Here is an 18,537-nt window from a genome sequence, read left to right as displayed (position 1 = left end):
AGACCCAGGGCTGCTCTAGCCAGGTCAGTGCTGGAAGGACACTCAGAAGCTCAGTTGGGTATAGTTTTATTGACCATGTCAACAGTGAGCACAAACCAAACCCACCACCTGATCACTCTGCCACCACATGTCACAGGGAACAGTATCTTGGCTCCAGGAGAAGCTTGCTTGGTTCCAGGCTAGATATAGCGGGGACCCTTGGGGCAGCTGGGTTGCCAACTCTGGAGAAGTTTCTGGAGCTAAGCCCAGAGCAATAACGTGCCCGTGTCCCCCCTCAGTACGTCACGCCAGACTCGTCCCTGCTCCAACCCTGCGACTTGGATACCGCTGGCCCTTTAACACAGAGCCGCCTCTTCTCGCAGGACTTCTTACGTGGCTCCAAGCCCTTGCTTGGCACACACAGCTCCATTAATGTCTCTCATTTCTGCGTCCCAGCTTGCTGCTGGCTCCAAATGAGAACGTGATAACCTAGGAGGAGTGAGACCAGTCTGACTCACCTTCCGTTATCAGTCTCTCACAACTTGGGGCTGCCCCAGGGAACCTAGAACTTGGTGAGCATATACCAGGGAACTGGACAGCAGCTGGCATTGCTATGGCCAAGACAAAGCAAGTGGGGTGGAGGGCCCAGGCCAAAAAGACCACCATCTCCTGGTTATCCTCTTTGCCAGCTGCCACCCTGGGGCGAATGTGCAGGGCTAAGCTGAGCTCAGCTTGCACTGAACCGAGGGGAGGAGGGTCGGGCTTGTCCAGTCTGAGATACAACCTACTTCACTCACCCATCAGAGAGGCCAGCGTGTCCCCCATAGGGTTGAACTCATTGAGCTGCAGAGACAAGGGGAAAAGCATGAGGAAGGGGTGAAGGTATGGGAAAAGGGCATGTGAGGACTAATTGCTGGTCATTTTTGGTCAATAAGGTAGGTTGAATCCCTGCCTCCTCCCATTAGGATTTGAGGGCCCAAGCCTCACCGAAATGATACCAGAAAATTCTGGGTCATAGAGCTGATGCATCAACTTCCCTGAGCTTCCATCAAACACATCAATCGTCCTTAATTCATAGGGGGTACAACTTTTGAAATTAGGATCTGGGTATCTGCCCACAACAATGAGGTTGTACCGAGGATGCCAGGCTGCCTAGGAGATGGAAAGGCTGGTCACAAGAGTAAATGCAGAACACTATCAAGAGGGACATCAAAAGTATTTGCCACTAACAATTGTTAATACAGTTCCTAACGATTTAATAATGGAGATAAAATACACACAAAACTACAAGAATGATTTTCAATTGTGTATATGTCTATCACTGTAAATTTTTTTTTAAAGACTTTATTCATTTTTAGAGAGGAGAGAGATTGAGAGAGAGAGAAGGGGAGGAGCAGGAAGCATCGACTTCCATGTGTGCCTTGACTGGGTAAGCCTGGGGTTTTGAACTGGTGACCTCAGTGTTCCAGGTCGACGCTTTATCCACTGCACCACCACAGGTCAGGCACTACCACTGTAAATTTTAAATCCCCACCTGGCCTCCCTGGCCTTCAGGACACCTTCAGGCCTTCTCTCTCTTACATTTGCTGAGATCATACCAACTGATAAATGTTAACATCAGCCTAACCCAGACATTAACCAAAGAAGTAGCCTACAACAAAGGAAAAGCCTTTGGGAACCAAAACCAAAAGGAGGTGGGTTCTGAAGTGACCCCCACTGCTGTCTCCATCAACATGAATGACAGAGCTGAGCAGAAAACGCCTAGTGGCTGGAAAGGGGAGGAGACCTAGGTCTATCCCACTCCAGACAAAGCTGACAGGTACTGGAATGACAGACTGGATGGGATTGTCCCCAGAAATTTGACAAGGGAGGTTTGAAGGAGGCAAGCTATGGTAAGCAGGAAGGAAGAAGTGGTAGATGCAAAGGCCTGGAAATAAACCCCAAACAGGCCACACCTGGGAAGCTGTACGTTGGCTTCACTGGAGATGAAGTGAGAGATGACAACACATGAATCACTGTGAACACAGACTGGTGAAGGACCTCGATGTTCCTGAGAACTTGGATTTGACTTGCGGTCTGTGGGCCACTCGCACACTAAATCCTCACGGTTCACGGAGTACTTACTAGGGGGCAGGCATGGTGCCATGGATCAATGCTCGAGGGGTACTGATTCAGCCTCACAACACCCTCGTACCATTATTCCCTTTTTATAGACAAGGACACTGAAATCCAAAATTGAAGTAATTTGCCCAAGAGTCTAACCCAGAGGGGTCTGCCTGCCTGAAACTGGTGCCCCTCACTACTGTGCATACTGACTGAAGTGTAGGCATGAAACTGGAGGCCTGAGGACGGGCTCTAGCTCTGGAGAAGGATATAAAATAGTAGAGGGGAAGAACTGGCAGAGTTTAGGCTGCTTAGAGGTTTGGGCAGGAAGGAATCACAGGACTGAAGACTAAGCCATGGAGTTTGAAACCATTAACAAGAAGGCTAAGAGTAGCTTGTAGATCAGCCATTCACACAGGGAACAAGCTGAGGGTAGAACAGCAGGTCAGGACTCAGAAAGTGCCCTCAGTGAGATCAGAGCTGAGTTGAAAAAACTCAGGAAAACAGTTTATCAGATGAAAACCCAGCTAAATGGGGTTGCAGAAGTGGGACAAAGGAGCAGAGACAGCCAGGGGCAAGAGACTATCTTGTGTCAGGGCAGGAGATCCGGGAGGAAAGGCTCTGTAGTCTGTCCTCTCCCTGCCTGTCCCCATAGTCACAGCTCTTGACTCCAGCACTTACCTTGATGGGTGTCAGGTGCTGGAAGTGGCGGTGAGGGTGTGGGATCAGGCTTGGGGGGCGATCCCACTGGGAAGCTGAGTACACCCGGATCTCACTCTTCTGGTCGGTGGTCAGGAGCTGGGCCCCATCAGGACTGAAATGAGCTAGCAAGTGGAAAGCCCCAAAGCTGAGGAGCCACGGGCCCCCTGCTGTCCCGGCCTTCACAGGCTTCTCTTGCAGGGACACCCTCCCTCCCGCCCCTCCCCCAGGGGGAGGAGGTGAAGCTGGGGTGTGAACAAAAACATTTTAGAGCTCAGCAGCTGATGGGGGCAGCTCGAGTCAGAAAGGTTCCAAGACAAGAGCTTGGCAGATTCTGTCGGGGTAAAGGTTTGACCTAGCAGCTTCCAGCCTTGGAGGGAACACCCCAGAAGCGGTGCTGTTGTCAGGGTCTACAGGAAGGAGAAGGTATATCACACCTGCATTGACAGGATGCCGATGAGGCAAGGAGTACAGGAAGCTGGATTTCCCTTTAACCTGGCGCAGGTCCCAGATTTTCACTGTTTGATCTACAGAGGCTGTGGCCAGGAGCCAATCACAGCGTGGGTTCAGGGCCACATGGGTCACTTTCTTTTTGTGCATTCTCAGATTCCAGAGCTGCAGAGAAAAGCTCGGTTCATGTGGGGGCAGAGAACCGAGGCCTGGGGTAAGGGAGGGAGGAGGAGCCGGGCTCCAGGGAACGCACCTCCCTGCCGTCCATATTCAGCAAGACCACGTGCCCCACATTGTCTCCTGTGACCACCATCTGGCTTTCGGCAGACACGTCCAGACTGCAAAACCAGAAGCTAGAGGAAAAGACTGTGCTGTAAGTTTCTTGGGGACAGAGGCAAGGTCTTTTATTCACTGTTGTAGCTCCAGTGTCTAACACAGAGAGAAATTCAATAAGTATTGTTCAATGAATGAATAACTGTCCTGTGGACAGCCCAGTGAAGATGACTCAGACTTGTCTGCCATCCAGACAGAGGGAATGGCAGTGATGGGCTTGGAAATCTGTCCGCTGGGCCCAGGATCCTCAGCTAGTATGAGTCCCTGAAGCAGCCGAACATCAGCTATGAGGCAGGTCCCCAGGTTGGCTTGCCCCACCCAGCCCTGGGTTCTGAGGGAAACTCCTTCATGATTCTCTCCCTTTACTCTCCACCCGAGGAGCCAAAGATGACACCCCAAACAGGGACTGCCCAGCTGCGTTCCTCAGAGCTGGATAGAAAGGAACTTCTGCCCCCTTCCGAGCACTTAGGGGAGAAAAGCACACACGACCCAGAAGTTGTCTGGCTCTTCTGTCCCTCAGACTCCTTGAGGATGAAGGGAATGGGGAGGGTGTTGCTTCAGGGATCCTGATTCCCAGCCAGGAGAGCTCAAGATTCATGTTTTTTCTCAAACCCTCAAATCCTTGCTACACTGCCTTATTTATTATTTTTTGTATTTTTCTGAAGTGAGAAGCGGGGAGGCAGACAGATAGACTCCCACATGTACCTGACCGGGATCCACCCAGCATGCCCACTAGGGGGCAATGCTCTGCCCATCTGGGGCATTGCTCCATTGTGGCCAGAGCCATTCTAGTGCCTGAGGTGGAGGCCATGGGGCCGCCCTCAGCGCCTGGGACAACTTTGCTCCAATGGAGCCTTGGCTGCAGGAGGGGAAGAGAGAGAGAGAGAGAGAGAGAAAGGAGAGGGAGAAGGGTGGAGAAGCAGACAAGCGCTTCTCCTGTGTGCCTGGCTAGAAATTGAACCTGGGACTTCCATATGCCAGGCTGACACTCTACCACTGAGCCAACCGGCCAGGGCTACACCGCCTTTTGCATCCCCTATAAATACCTTCCAGAGGGAGAGTCTTGTGGTAGAGAAACGTAGAGCTGAGTCTATCCCATCCTGCCCTGATTGTGCATGTATTCCTTATCCCTGTGGGGCAGTCTGGAAAACATCCAGTGCCCCTTAGGGAGCAGGGTTGTGTCTCTGGCTAGAAATGAAAGTGACAAGCATTTTCTAGTTTCTACAACATTTCTTGTGGAGTCCAAAGTGCTGTATGGATGTGATTCTATCCATTTAAGCTTCCACTGTGGAACTGGTCGGGCCATCATACCCAAGTGGAGGTAGGACATGAAGTTTAAGTTCTTATTTCCTGCTCTAGGCTTTCAGTGGCTTTCTAGGCCAACGCCATGTTGATTTGTCTGTCTAGTGAGAATCAAGGTCTTGTCTAATATAGGAATGACTTACAGAACACCTGAGCTCCAGAACTCCTCCCCAAATTAGTAACCCACCTGAACAAGAGTACAAGCAGCTAAAGAAAGAGGCTGAGAAAGAGATGGAGGGTGGAGAATGGCTAACACCTTTTCTTACTTCCCTGGGCCAGGTTTGGGTGAAAGAATCGGGATATGGATGTTCTCGCCAGGACTGCTCTGAGAGCCTAGAGGCCCTTTCCCCTAGTAGTTAAACTACTCACTTGCAGGTGCCATAGTTGGTATAAACTTGGAGAGTGTTGCCTTTAAAGTCCTGCAGCCTAGTTGCTCCCTCCATTGAGGAGGTGAAAAACTGGTTGCCATTGAGAGGGTTAAACTTCAGCCCAGTGATGCTCCCTCCAGCTCCAATCTAACACAGGAAGAGAAAAGCCAGTGAGTGAGGAGGGCCCAGGAGGAGGGCAAGGCCAGTGCGCACACACTGCCTGAGAGAAGGACCAGGCAGGGAGCCCTTGGGGCCAGGCCAGTTCGCATGCCTAGACCCTAGGGTGCTCTCCACAGTGCTCTTTATTTCTTAAAGTTTTAGTTTTATTTCTTAAATTAACACATAGTAAATTTGGTTATTTTGGGTATACAGTTCTACGACTTTGAAGACATGTATAGATTTGAATAACCACCACCAAAATCAGGATGCAGAACAGCTCTGTTAACCAAATTCCCTTGTGCTGTTCCACTGTAGCCATACTGCCCGCCACCTCTATTCCTGGGCTCTGCTGTTTATCTCTGACAGACTGTCAGGTCAGAGGTCATAGAGCACGCAGCTTCTTGAGACCGGCTTTCATTTCACTCAGCACGGTGCCCCTGAGAGTCCTCCGAGTAGCTGTGTCTCTAGAGCTGGTCCCATCTCATTGCTGAGCAGTCCACTGTGTGGAGGTACCAGTTTATCGCAGTGCTGTTTTTAGAAGATCTTCAGCCAGAACAATGGCTGGGTTACAAGGGCGGAAGACAGATCTGATCCTATTTTTTCCAGACATTGATAATGAAAATAATCCTAATATCAATAGTTAACATTATTAAATGCCTATTACACACCCGGCACTGTTTTAAGAATTTTATGGCCCTGGCTGGCTGGCTCAGTCAGTTAAGAGTGTAGTCCTAAAACAACAAGGTTACAGGTTCAATCCCTGGTCAGAACACACACGGGAAGCAACCACAGAATGCACGACTGAGTGGAAGAGCAAATGCTCCCCATCCCCTTCCTTTCTGTTTCTCTAAAAATCAATAAAAATTAAGCCCTGGCTGGATAGCTCAGTTGGTTGGAGCATTGTCCCAGAGCACAGGGGCTGCTGGTTCAATTCCTGGCCAGGGCACACACAGGAGCAGCTCAATGTTCCTGTCTCTCTCCCGGCAAGAATTTTACATCCCCAGGAACTCCTTCTCCACTTCCTCCTTGTGCTCCTGCTGTCTTAGCCTCATGGAGCTCTGCAAGGTCTCTTACACAACACCACCTCACTCGCCCCGCAGGCTGACCGGCCCTCTCCATGCCCTCCATAAACATTCAGTGCCCCTGGTCTGAAAAATCTGATGCTAGTAAGATCATCTTCTGTTCCCACCAGCTGAATTCAGTGCTTACAGTGGTTAGTCACGTTTGTTCTTGAACCTGTATATGCCGGTTTTACTTTATAACTATGTAATTCAATTAAACATGTAATTTAACCACATGTTTTTATTAAACATTTAAACACTCAATTAAACATGTAATTTAATTAAACTGATGAAATACATGCAAAAAAAAAAGACCATTGTTATTTCTATGCAAGCCATGTTGAATACTTTGGGAAAATTAGGTAAAGATGAATTGCTAAAAATAATAGTTGTCGGCCCTGGCCGGTTGGCTCAGCGGTAGAGCGTCGGCCTAGCGTGCGGAGGACCCGGGTTCGATTCCCGGCCAGGGCACATAGGAGAAGCGCCCATTTGCTTCTCCACCCCTCCGCCGCGCCTTCCTCTCTGTCTCTCTCTTCCCCTCCCGCAGCCAAGGCTCCATTGGAGCAAAGATGGCCCGGGCACTGGGGATGGCTCTGTGGCCTCTGCCCCAGGTGCTAGAGTGGCTCTGGTCGCAACATGGCGACGCCCAGGATGGGCAGAGCATCGCCCCCTGGTGGGCAGAGCGTCGCCCCCTGGTGGGCGTGCTGGGTGGATCCCGGTCGGGCGCATGTGGGAGTCTGTCTGACTGTCTCTCCCTGTTTCCAGCTTCAGAAAAATGCAAAAAATAAAAAAAATTTAAAAAAAAATAAAAATAATAGTTGTCAAATTAGCATGGATGAGATACTTATAAACAACTAGAGTGGGAAATAATACAAATTTTAAAAGAGTCTACAATCAAGTTGCTTCAAAACTATCTTAACATTCTGTTTCTACTTTAGGAAATGGAAACAAGGCCATTAAAGACCACACTGTGTGCTCAGTTTATGTAAGACCAGGTGAGCCCTAACCAGCGGACCTCACTCTAAGAAAAGGACAAACTCTATGTCAAAGCTAATAGCCTGACCAGCCTGACTTGTGGTGGCGCAGTGGATAAAGCGTCGACCTGGAACGCTGAGGTCGCCAGTTCGAAACCCTGGGCTTGCCCAGTCAAGGCACATATGGGAGTTGATGCTTCCTGCTCCTCCCCTTCCTCTCTCTCTCCCCTTCTCTAAAATGAATAAATAAAATATTTTTAAAAATAAATAAATAAATAATAGCCTGACCAGGCGGTGGCGCAGTGGATGGAGTATCAGGCTGGGACGCGGACGACCCAGGTTCGAGACCCCGAGGTCGCCAGCTTGAGCGCGGGCTCATCTGGTTTGAGCAAAGCTCACCAGCTTGGACCCAAGGTCGCTGGCTCGAGCAAGGGGTTACTCAGTCTGCTGTAGCCCCACAGTCAGGGCACATATGAGAAAGCAATCAATGAACAACTAAGGTGTTGCAACGAAAAACTAATAATTGATGCTTGTCATCTCTCTCTGTTCCTGTCTGTCTGTCCCTCTCTCTCTGACTCTCTCTGTAAAAAAACAAAAAAACAAAATGTTAAAAAAAAAAAGCATGAGTAATAAACACATATGTAAATATTTTAAGTTAAAATGCACGTGTGTTCTCCTGGTTGGACTGAGTGCTTATGACCAATTTTTGCACTGAGAAGGACTAATAAAACCTGGACAAAAAAAAAAAATTATATATATATATATACACACACACACACACACACACACACACATATATTTGAGACTTCCAATCCTAGTGATGATGGGTTAGCTTGTCATAGTCAGCCATCCTTCTGTTGAGAACTAGAAAAGCTTGATAAAACATGTCTTTAAAGAATGTAAAATGGTTCAGGCACTTTGGAAAACAGTCTGGCAATTCTTCAAAAAATTAAATGCAGAGTTACCATATGACCCAGCAAGTCTACCCCTATATATACCAAGAGAAATTAATACGTTCATGCAAAAGTTTATACATAAATATCCATTGCAACATTATTTGCAATAAGTGAAAGGCAGAAAATCAATGACTCAAACATCCATCTCAAAAAGTTATAAAACAGGAAACTAAAGTCAAAGAGAGTAAAAAAAAAAAATTAATTAAACAAAACAAATATAGTGTGGAGAGTCAACACAGCCAAAAGTTGGTTCCATAAAAAGACTAATAAAATTAATAACCCTCTTGTGAAACTCGACCAACTGCACCATCGCCTGGTCAGGCTGAACTTTTATTTTCAACTCTCAAACTCACAGAAAAGTTGCAAGAATAGCAGAAAGAACTACTTTTCTGGAACCATTTGATAACAAATTGCCAACATGCTGTCTCATTCATCATTTCCACAAATAAGCAATTTAATGGGTGGAAAAAAAGGACATCACTATAAATCTTAAGACACTTTAAAAGGTAAGAGGATATAAATAATCTTATGCCAATAAATTTGAAAATTTAGATGAAATGGGCAAATTCCTAGCAAATACAAACTTGCCAAAATAAAGATGAAAGAGAAAAATCTGAATTGTCTGATATCTATTAAAGAAATTGAATTCACAACTAAAAACTTTCTTGCAAAGTTAATTCTAGATCTTGGTGGCTTCACTTGTAAATATACTAAATATTTAAGGAAAAAGTAGTATCAATCTCTTCGAAATTTAATTTAATTTAATTTATTTTTTTAGCAAGAGAGAGAGAGGGAGAGACATGAACAAAGACAGAGAGACAGGAAGGGAGAGATGAGAAGCATCAGCATAGTTGCAGCACCTTTTAGTTGTTCATTGATTGCTTTCTCATATGTGCCTTGACTGGGGGCCTCCAGCTGATCCAGTGACCCCTTGCTCAAGCCAGAGACCTTGGGATCATGTTTATGATCCCATGCTGAAGCCAGCAACTCCGCACACAAACTGGTGAGCTTGCTCTCAAGCAGAAGGAGCCGGCGCTCAAGCCAGCAACCTCGGGTTTTGAACCTGGGTCCTCAGTGTCCCAGACCAACACTCTACCAACTGCATCAACGCCTGGTCAGGTTAAAATTTTATTTTCAAACTATCTCAAACTCACAAAAAAGTTGCAAGAATAGTACAAAGAACTACTTTTCTGGAACCATTTGATAACAAATTGCCAACATGCTGTCTCATCCATCCTCAAATAATTTACTGAATACAAGATGGTGCAAAAGTAGGTTTACAGTTGTTTGTATGCAAAATAATAAAATAATTAATAAGCAATAATACAAGAGTACTCCATTTCACATACTCACAATTGTAAGCCTACTGTTGCCCTACCCTTATTTCCTACAAGAACATTCTCCCACATAACCTCAGCATCAAAACTTAGGAGTAACCAAAGTAGTTCAAACTCATAGAAACAGAAAAAAGAATGGTGGCTACCAAGGGCTGGGGGGACAGGGGAAGTGGGTAATTATTATTAAATGGGTGTAGTTTCAGTTTCACAAGATGAAAAAGTGCTAGAGATGTCTTACACAATAATGTGAATATAGTTAACACTAGTGAACTGTATACTTAAAAATGGTTCAGCCTGACCAGGCGGTGGCGCAATGGATGGAGCGTCGGACTGGGATGTGGAGGACCTAGGTTTAAGACCCCGAGGTCACTGGCTTGAGTGCGGGCTCATCTGGTTTGAGCAAAAGCTCACCAGCTTGAGCCCAGGGTTGCTGGCTCGAGCAAGGAGTTACTCGGTCTGCTGAAGGCCCACGGTCAAGGCACATATGAGAAAGCAATCAATGAACAACTAAGGTGTCGCAATGTGCAACAAGAAACTAATGATTGATGCTTCTCATCTCTCCGTTCCTGTCTGTCTGTCCCTGTCTATCCTTCTCTCTGTCTCTGTAAAAAAAAAAAAATGGTTCAGATGATCAATTTTAGGTTATGTGCTTTTATCAGAAGCAGTATCACCAGCTAGACATATAATAGTAATTGTAAAAAAAGTGAAAAAATAATTTTAAATTTAAACAAAAACAAAGGAATATAACTAATAAACCAAAACAAAAAAACAATTAGTATAGTTTACCACATAAACAGGAAAAAGGGGAAAAATCATACGCTTACTAACATCAATAGATACAAAAAAATATCTGATGAAATTTAATTATTCCTAATAAGAACTCTTGGCAAACTAGGAACAAAAGGGGAATTTAATATGATAAAGAGTATTTAAAAACAAACAAGCTCTGGCCCTGGCTGGTTGACTCAGCGGTAGTGTTGGCCCAGCATGTGGAAGTCCTGGGTTCGATTCCCGGTCAGGGCACACAGGAGAAGCACCCACCTGCTTTTCCACCCATCCCTTCTCCTTTCTCTCTAACTCTCTCTTCCCCTCCTGCAGCCAAGGCTCCATTGGCGCAAAGTTGGCCTGGGTGCAGAGGATGGCTCCATGGCCTCTGCCTCAGGCGCTAGAATGGCTCCAGTCGCATCAGAGCAATGGCCCAAATGGGCAGAGCACCGCCCCCTGGTGGGCATTCCGGGTGGATCCTGGTCGGGTGCATGCAGGAGTCTGTCTGTCTGCCTCCCTGCTTCTCACTTCAGAAAAATAGAAGAAACAAAACCAAAATTAAAAAAAAAGAAAACAACAAACAAGCTCTTAAGTATACACCCAAAAGAAATGAAAACATGTTCAAACAAAAACCTGCACAAGAATGTTCATAGCAGTAGTATTAATAATAGCAAAAGGTGGAAACAACCCAAATGTCCATGAACAAATCAATAGGTAAATAAAAAGTGGTATATCCACATGATAGACTCTATCTCAGCTATAAAAAGGAACTGAAGTACTGATACATGCTAGAATACGGATGCACCTTGAAAACATTCTGCTAAGGAAAAAGCCAGAATCCAGAATGATAAATATTGTATGACTCCATTTATATGAGGTGCCTAGCAGGGTCAAATTCACAGAGTCGGGAAGATTAGTGGGGCTGGGGGAAAGGATAATAGAGAGCCATTGTTTTTTTGTTTTTGTTTTTTTTTTGCATTTTTCTGAAGCTGGAAACAGGGAGAGACCATCAGACAGACTCCCGCATGCGCCTGACCAGGATCCACCCAGCATGCCCACCAGGGGGCGATGCTCTGTGCATCTTGGGCGTGGCCATGTTGCGACCAGAGCCACTCTAGCACCTGAGGCAGAGGCCAAGGAGCCATCCCCAGCGCCCGGGCCATCTTTGCTCCAATGGAGCCTTGGCTGTGGGAGGGGAAGAGAGAGACAGAGAGGAAGGCGCGGCGGAGGGGTGGAGAAGCAAATGGGCGCTTCTCCTGTGTGCCCTGGCTGGAATCAAACCCAGGTCCTCCGCACGCTAGGCCGACGCTCTACCGCTGAGCCAACCGGCCAGGGCTAGAGAGCCATTGTTTAATGGATACAGAGTTTTATTTTGGGATGATTAAGAACTTCTGGAGATGAATAGTGGTGATAATGTAAATGTACTTAATGCCATTGAATAATTGTACACTTAAAAATGGTTAAAATAATAAATTTTACATTATGTATATATATTTTAAAATTTATTTATTTATTCATTTCAGAGAGGAGAGAGAGAGAGAAAGTGGGGAGGAGCAGGAAGCATCAACCCCCCCATGTGCCTTCACCAGGCAAGCCCAGGGTTTTGAACAGGCAACCTCAGCATTCCAGGTCAATGCTTTATCCACTGCGCCACCACAGGTCACGCTATTATGTATATTTTACCACCATAAAAAGTAGCAGAGCCTGACCAGGCGGTGGCGCAGTGGATAGAGCGTCGGACTGGGATGCCGAGGACCCAGGTTCGAGACCTCGAGGCCCCCAGCTTGAGAGTGGGCTCATCTGGTTTGAGCAAAAAGCTCACCAGCTTGGACCCAAGGTCGCTGGCTCCAGCAAGGGGTTACTTGGTCTGCTGTAGCCCCATGGTCGAGGCACATATGAGAAAGCAATCAATGAACAACTAAGGTGTCGCAATGCGCAATGAGAAACTGATGATTGACTGTTTCTCATCTCTCCATTCCTGCCTGTCTGTCCCTGTCTATCCCTCTCTCTGACTCTCTCTCTGTCTCTGTAAAAAACAAACAAACAAACAAACAAAAAAAGTAGCAGAAATTATACTTAATGATAAAATATAAGTCTTCTGGCCTTGGCCAGTGGTAGAGCATCAGGCTGGCATATGTTCAATTCCTGGTCAGGGCACATAGGAGAAGCGACCATCTGCTTCTCCCACCATCTTCCCTCCCTCCCTCTTCTTTTCCCCCTCTTCCCCTCCCGTAGCTAGTGGCTCAGTTGATTTGAGTGTGGCCTAGGGTGCTGAAGATAGCTCCGTCAGAGCACAATAGCCTCAGGCACTAAAAATAGCTCAGCACTTGAGCATTGATCCTAGATGGGGCTGTCAGTTGGGTCCTGGTCAGGGTGCATGTGGGAGTCTGCCTCACTATCTCCCTTCTTCTCACCTAAAAGATAAATAAATATAAACAAAAAACAAGTCTTCTATGATCAAGAATTAGACAAATATGTCTGCTATCATCAATATTCAATAATGTACTAGATTGCTTTGTCAATAGAATAAAGTAAAACAGTGTAACAATAGTAAAGGAAGAAATCAAACTTTCATTATTTGTAGATGACAAGATTGTGTAGGCCTGACCAGGTGGTGGCGCAGTGGATAGAGCATCAGACTGGGATGAAGAAGAACCAGGTTCAAGACCCTGAGGTCGCCAGCTTGAGTGCGGACTCATCTGGTTTGAGCAAGGCTCACCAGCTTGGGCCTAGGGTTGCTGGCTCAAGCAAGGGGTTACTCTTTAGCCCCCCCCATCAAGGCATACATGAGAAGGCAATCGACGGACAAATAAGGGGCCGCAACGAAGAATTGATACTTCTCATCTCTCTCCCTTCCTGTCTGTCCCTCTCTCTGACTCTCTCTGTCATAAAATAAATAAATAAATAAATAAAATTAAAAAGACAGTGTAGGAAACATTTCAAACCTCAAATAAACTATTAAAATTAATGTGAATTTATGCTTCCAACTATGAACAGTACATTGATGACACACAGGACAATTCTAGTAGCCTAACATACATGTAATTGGAGGCCCAGAAAAATAAAAGATGGGGGAGAGAAAAAATTATTTGAAGAGTGCTCTAAATTTTTCAAAATTTGATGACAATTATAAACTCACACATCCAAGAAGCTCAATGAACCTCAAGCAGAAGAAACATAGAAAAAACACCAAGAAAGTCATGGTCATTTTTAAAGCAGCAAGAAGAAAAAGAGAAAAATCATGGAAATCATGAAAAGAGAAACAAAAGGATGAGAGCAGAGTTGGCAGCAGATGTCATTTAAAGTACAGGAAGTCCCTGGGTTACAAATGAGATAGGTTCTGTAGCTTTGAAAATGTAAGTATTTATATGCATGGAAAAGTAAAAATAAACACTATGTTAAGACAAACATCTAAGCTGCATTTAATAGGTAAATGTACCTGTTCCAACTTATATACAAATTCAACTTACAAACAAACCTACAGAGCCGACCCCGTTCATAACTTGGGGACTGCCTATACCAGGGGATGGGAACCTTTTTGGCTGAGAGCCATGAATGCCACATATTTTCAAATGTAATTCCTTGAGAGCCATACAATGACCTGTGTACATTACACATTATCCAATAAAGGAATATAAACCAGCTACAGGCTTCTAGGCTCCGGGGATAAAGTAGTATACAGAAAGACAAGGTCCCTGACATCAGGGAGTTTACTCTCCAGTGGGCAAAGTAAGTAAATAAGTAAAACAGTTCAGGTATTGAAAAACATTGTGGGAGGAAAGTGAAGCAGGGGGATAGGGAGTGATTGGCTGGGGTGGAGGCTATTTTAGACAGAGTGATCAGTGAGAGCTATTTGAAGTATATTGAGCTGAGGCCTGACTAATAAAAGGGAACCAACCATGAGAAGACCATAGGAAAGAGCACTCCAGCCAATAGGAACAGCCAAGGGTAAAGACCCAGTTTCAGAAACAGAAATAGCCAGTGTGGCTAAAGCATAGGAAGTGAGGAAATAGAGCAGTACAAGATGAGATCAAGGGTTATGAAGGGGCTTAGATTCTATTCTAGGTGAAGACTTACCAGAGTGATCAATATTTTATAGCTTCTAATATTCTACGGGCAGGCGCTCAATAAAGATTGGAGTATCATCATCATTTACTTGTTTGAAAATACCTACACTTACGTTTGATCCCAAACATCTCCCTTTTATTGGTCGACTTTTCATTGCTTCAATACCTTTTCAGAACAGTTATCTGGCACAGGGACTGCTCACCCCTTTAATGAAGGTAGGTTTGTCCTTTATGCCAAAGTTCCAGAGCATGATATCTCCCCCTTTGGAACCCACGGCCACGGTGCTGGGGTGAGTTGGGTGCCATGCCAAGGATGTGGCCCTCCTGTCAAAGGGGGCAGCCTTTTGGGATATCCGGTAAGAAGCCAGAGAGTGCAAAAAGGACTGCTGGAGACCCTGACACAGAGAGAAAAGAATTAAGTTGAATTAAAACCCAAGTCCTGGCCCTGGCCGATGGCTCAGTGGATAGACTGTTGGCCTGGCATATGGACATCCTGGGTTTGATTCCCAGGCAGGGCACACAGGAGAAGCGACCATCTGCTTCTTCTCATCTCCCTCTCCCCTTCTCTTCCTCTTCACCTCCCATAGCCAGAGGCTCAATTGGTTTGAGCGTGGCCCTGGGCACTGCAGATAGCTCAGTTGGTCCAAGCCTGTCAGCCTCAGGTGCTAAAATAACTTGGTACTCAAGCATCAGCCCCAGATGGGGTTGCCAGATAGATCCCCTGTCAGGGAACCTGCAGGAGTCTGCCTCGCTATCTCCCCTCCTCTCACCTAAAAAAATAAAAATAAAAAATACAAAAACCCAAGTCCTAGGTAAACTGCCAATCTGTGCCTCCTCCGTAGGTTAAACCCTGAGGCCAAGATCTCCCCTCCAAAGGAAAATGAACTGCCTGGCTCTGTACATGAAAATATTTGCAATATACATGAACTGGTCTTGGAAAGCAAGAGGGCAGAGTGCGTTCCAGCTGCGACTTTTACAGCATAAAACTTCTGCCTGGCTGAGTGTCCAGCAGACCAAACAAAAAAGGTAGGGCTGACCTAACACCTCTGAAAACCCAATGAACCAATTCAGCATCTAATTCTGGAGCACCTAGTTATACAAAAGCACCATGCAAACCCTTGAGCACCTCAGCCAGGAAACGCCTCACCTGCTGTAGTGATGGCCAGGCAGTTCTGCCCAGGTTAGGCTGATGCAGGGCCCTGACGATGTTCCTGCACCGCAGCGGGACCTGCAGGCTAGCCAACCCCGCCCAAAGGCAGCCTGAGTCAAATCTTCTGCTAGAACCTGCCAAGTAGAACAAACACATATTTTCCTCCCTGATCTCACTCAAGACAGGTTATTCTGCGAAAATCCAGGAAAGAAAGCCATTGTTTCATTCGGCACAGCCAATCTGTCTCATCGCCTCCTAAGGTTTTTTCTTAGTCTGCTCAGTCTCACCCAGCACAAGAAATGGTGCGTAGGGATTCAGCTTCTTCCCCAAAATAGTAATTCTGAAGTGAAAATATGCTTTTGCAGGGTTCCTGAGCTGAGAAACATACAAGAATAAAGAAACATACAAGAATAAAGTATATGCAGAACTCTTCCCAGTTTGGGCTGGAAAACTTGTGACAAGTTTGGGTGACAATTTAAAAAGCCTATATAATGCATGCTAAGTGGTTTTGTTTTGTTTTTTTGTATAGCATAGAAGTGAGTGTTCGGAGAAAGAAGTATCTTTAAATCTTGTATTAAAATAATGTAGAGCGGACCAGTTGTTGGCTCCAAGTCCAATCTGTCCTGGAAACCAGCAGGATCTAGAGCACCTGACACAGCTCTAAATGAACTAGGCTACTTTAGGAGAAGTAGATGCACTTACACTAGGAGTCAAGCAACTCTGGATTACCAACATGTATTTGAGGAGCTGGTCTCTATGGAGCTGGCCTCTTGACAACTAATTCTTCTTGTGGACCAAGGAAACATTTTGTCAATAACCTCCTGCTCCAGTCTTTCGAGTTCCCCTATGCTCCTTATAGCTGTGGGTTCAATATCAAGAAACCTCGGAGAATGGGTTTTTGAAGGAAGGAAGGAAGTTGAGGGCTCTCACAGCTGAAAACAAAGAACCTAGATCTACACACACCACCAGGCACGGTGGGATTATTTTAAGCAATCCTCGGTGTGTAAAAATCCTGGTACAAACCAGAAATTTGCAGTCTGCTGTGTATGATGTAATGGAGCTCATCTGCCTCTTCCTGTGACCTGAGGGAGGTTAAGCCCAAACTCAAACTATAGGGCGTCAAAGGACCTGCTGACAAAATACACAGCCTGCGACATCTGAAACTCCGAAAGCCTCGGGAACCTAGAAGCACCCATCCCCCACTCCAGCCTCCTGCGTGAGAACCCAAATGGCGGAATTATGAAAGCAGCAGGCGCAGGCAGTACCAGAGCCCTTCCCACAAAGCTTCTTGGCCTCGGGCTCCAGCTCTTGGGGGCTTCTGCTCCTCTTGCTCTTGGGGCGCAAAACCATCTCGGAGGTCTGTCGGGTTTCTGGGCGTTTCCTGGGAGCCATCGCGTCCTCCGTACAAAGGAGTACTATACCGTATGCTGAGATTATGAAAGGAAGATCGAGAAGCCTCTGAAAAGGAAAAGGGCGGGCACCGGGGAACTGGGCCAACTTCCCGCCAAACAAGACAACTTCCCGCCAAACAGGCTACCGGCTTCCAAACTAGCGCCTAGTTCCGGCCCCGCCCCTCTCGGAGAGACCCCGCCTCTCCCGGGAAGGCGGGGCGCGCGCGGAGAGATGGGAAATGTACGAGGGTTGGGGATCTTGAGCTCCCTAGAGAAACAGGATCTCGCCTAAGTATTGGCTCTGCTCCAGTACAGTCAGCTGACTTGCCAGAAATAAAGATGGCTGGCAGTGCTAAGCCACCCAACTTGAAGCCTTCTTAGATGCGACGCTGCCAGGCCTCCGCGTGTCCCGCGAAGACCACACGCCAATCAAAGATTCGGCTCCGCCTCCTCGGTCTTTTTATTAGCGATCTCGCGCGCTCTAGCACTGTCCCGTCCGCAAGTTTCGCGTTCGATGTCGCGTGTTATAGCCCTCCACCTCAGCGGAATCTCTCAGCTCCTCTGCGGAGACTGATTGAAATGCGCAGCTATCCCCAAACCTGCAGTGTCCGTCTGCGGAGCGGCCTGGGGCAGTGATGCGGTGCAGGGCGTGCGGGCCAACCCGGCTTAGAGGTCTTATTCCCTGACTTGAGCCAAACGCCAAGGCAATGAGCCTCAGAGCTGAGGCTGCGCTTTCCCGTCTGGCCCGAGAGGATGCACCACGCTTTCTGCGAAGAACCAGGCTGGAGGTGGGGTTAGTAGCTGGGCCATTTCTTCCATCTGTTAAGTCCGTGCCAGGCGCCTTGGTAGGGTGAGAGGAGACCTAGATGCATTAATGGTAGAACCTACACTCAAAGACAGGTAGAGATGAAAGACATTTCAAAATATTACTCTTGGAAAGAAACGAATGCTCCCGATGAAAAATTCGGAAGTGCTCTTTAGATGGGTTGATCACCTTAGTGTTATCAGTGGCAACCACCTGGGAAGCAAGCTGGTGGCATCTCCCTTGCTGACTTGCTGTTTTCAGAGCTGTGTTACAAAAGCAACATGGCCCCCTTCATTCAGACCAGCCATTAGTTACTCCCCAGCGGGGTACTTATTTCTGGGGATATTGAAATATAAGAAATGACTGGGCTCCTGAAAGTCTTACAACCTGGAAGAAGAAGAAAAATACTTGTGAAACAAGTCAAATAATTCAAGATAGAACACAGTTGAGTACTAAATTGTGGCATGCCAACCAAAATTTAAAAAAATAGTCTTCGAGCCTGACCTGTGGTGGCGCAGTGGATAAAGTGTCGACCTGGAACCCTAAGGTTGCCAGTTCAAAACCCTGGGATTGCCTGGTCAAGGCACATGTGAGAGTTGATGCTTCCTGCTCCCGCCATCCTTCTCACTCTCCCATTC

At 46.6% G+C, this 18,537-nt stretch overlaps 1 protein-coding gene across 1 annotated transcript; it reads right to left on the bottom strand.

The window, feature by feature from the left end:
• Positions 1-56: 56 nt before the first annotated feature.
• Positions 57-17,891, bottom strand: DDB2 (damage specific DNA binding protein 2). The gene is made up of 10 exons (XM_066251460.1): positions 16,969-17,891; positions 15,701-15,837; positions 14,757-14,948; positions 5,236-5,381; positions 3,485-3,584; positions 3,219-3,396; positions 2,764-2,906; positions 967-1,131; positions 777-822; positions 57-468 (listed from the first exon to the last, which is right to left on the bottom strand). The coding sequence occupies exons 1-10, from the start codon at positions 17,093-17,095 to the stop codon at positions 419-421; spliced, it is 1,284 nt and encodes a 427-aa protein (XP_066107557.1). The 5' UTR covers positions 17,096-17,891; the 3' UTR covers positions 57-418.
• Between the last annotated feature and the right edge of the window lie 646 nt (positions 17,892-18,537).

Source organism: Saccopteryx bilineata, chromosome 1, assembly GCF_036850765.1.
Source record: "Saccopteryx bilineata isolate mSacBil1 chromosome 1, mSacBil1_pri_phased_curated, whole genome shotgun sequence".
In the NCBI taxonomy this organism is placed as follows: domain Eukaryota; kingdom Metazoa; phylum Chordata; class Mammalia; order Chiroptera; family Emballonuridae; genus Saccopteryx; species Saccopteryx bilineata.
Note: the sequence above shows the minus strand (reverse complement) of the source record. Positions and strands in the feature narration are given on the sequence as shown.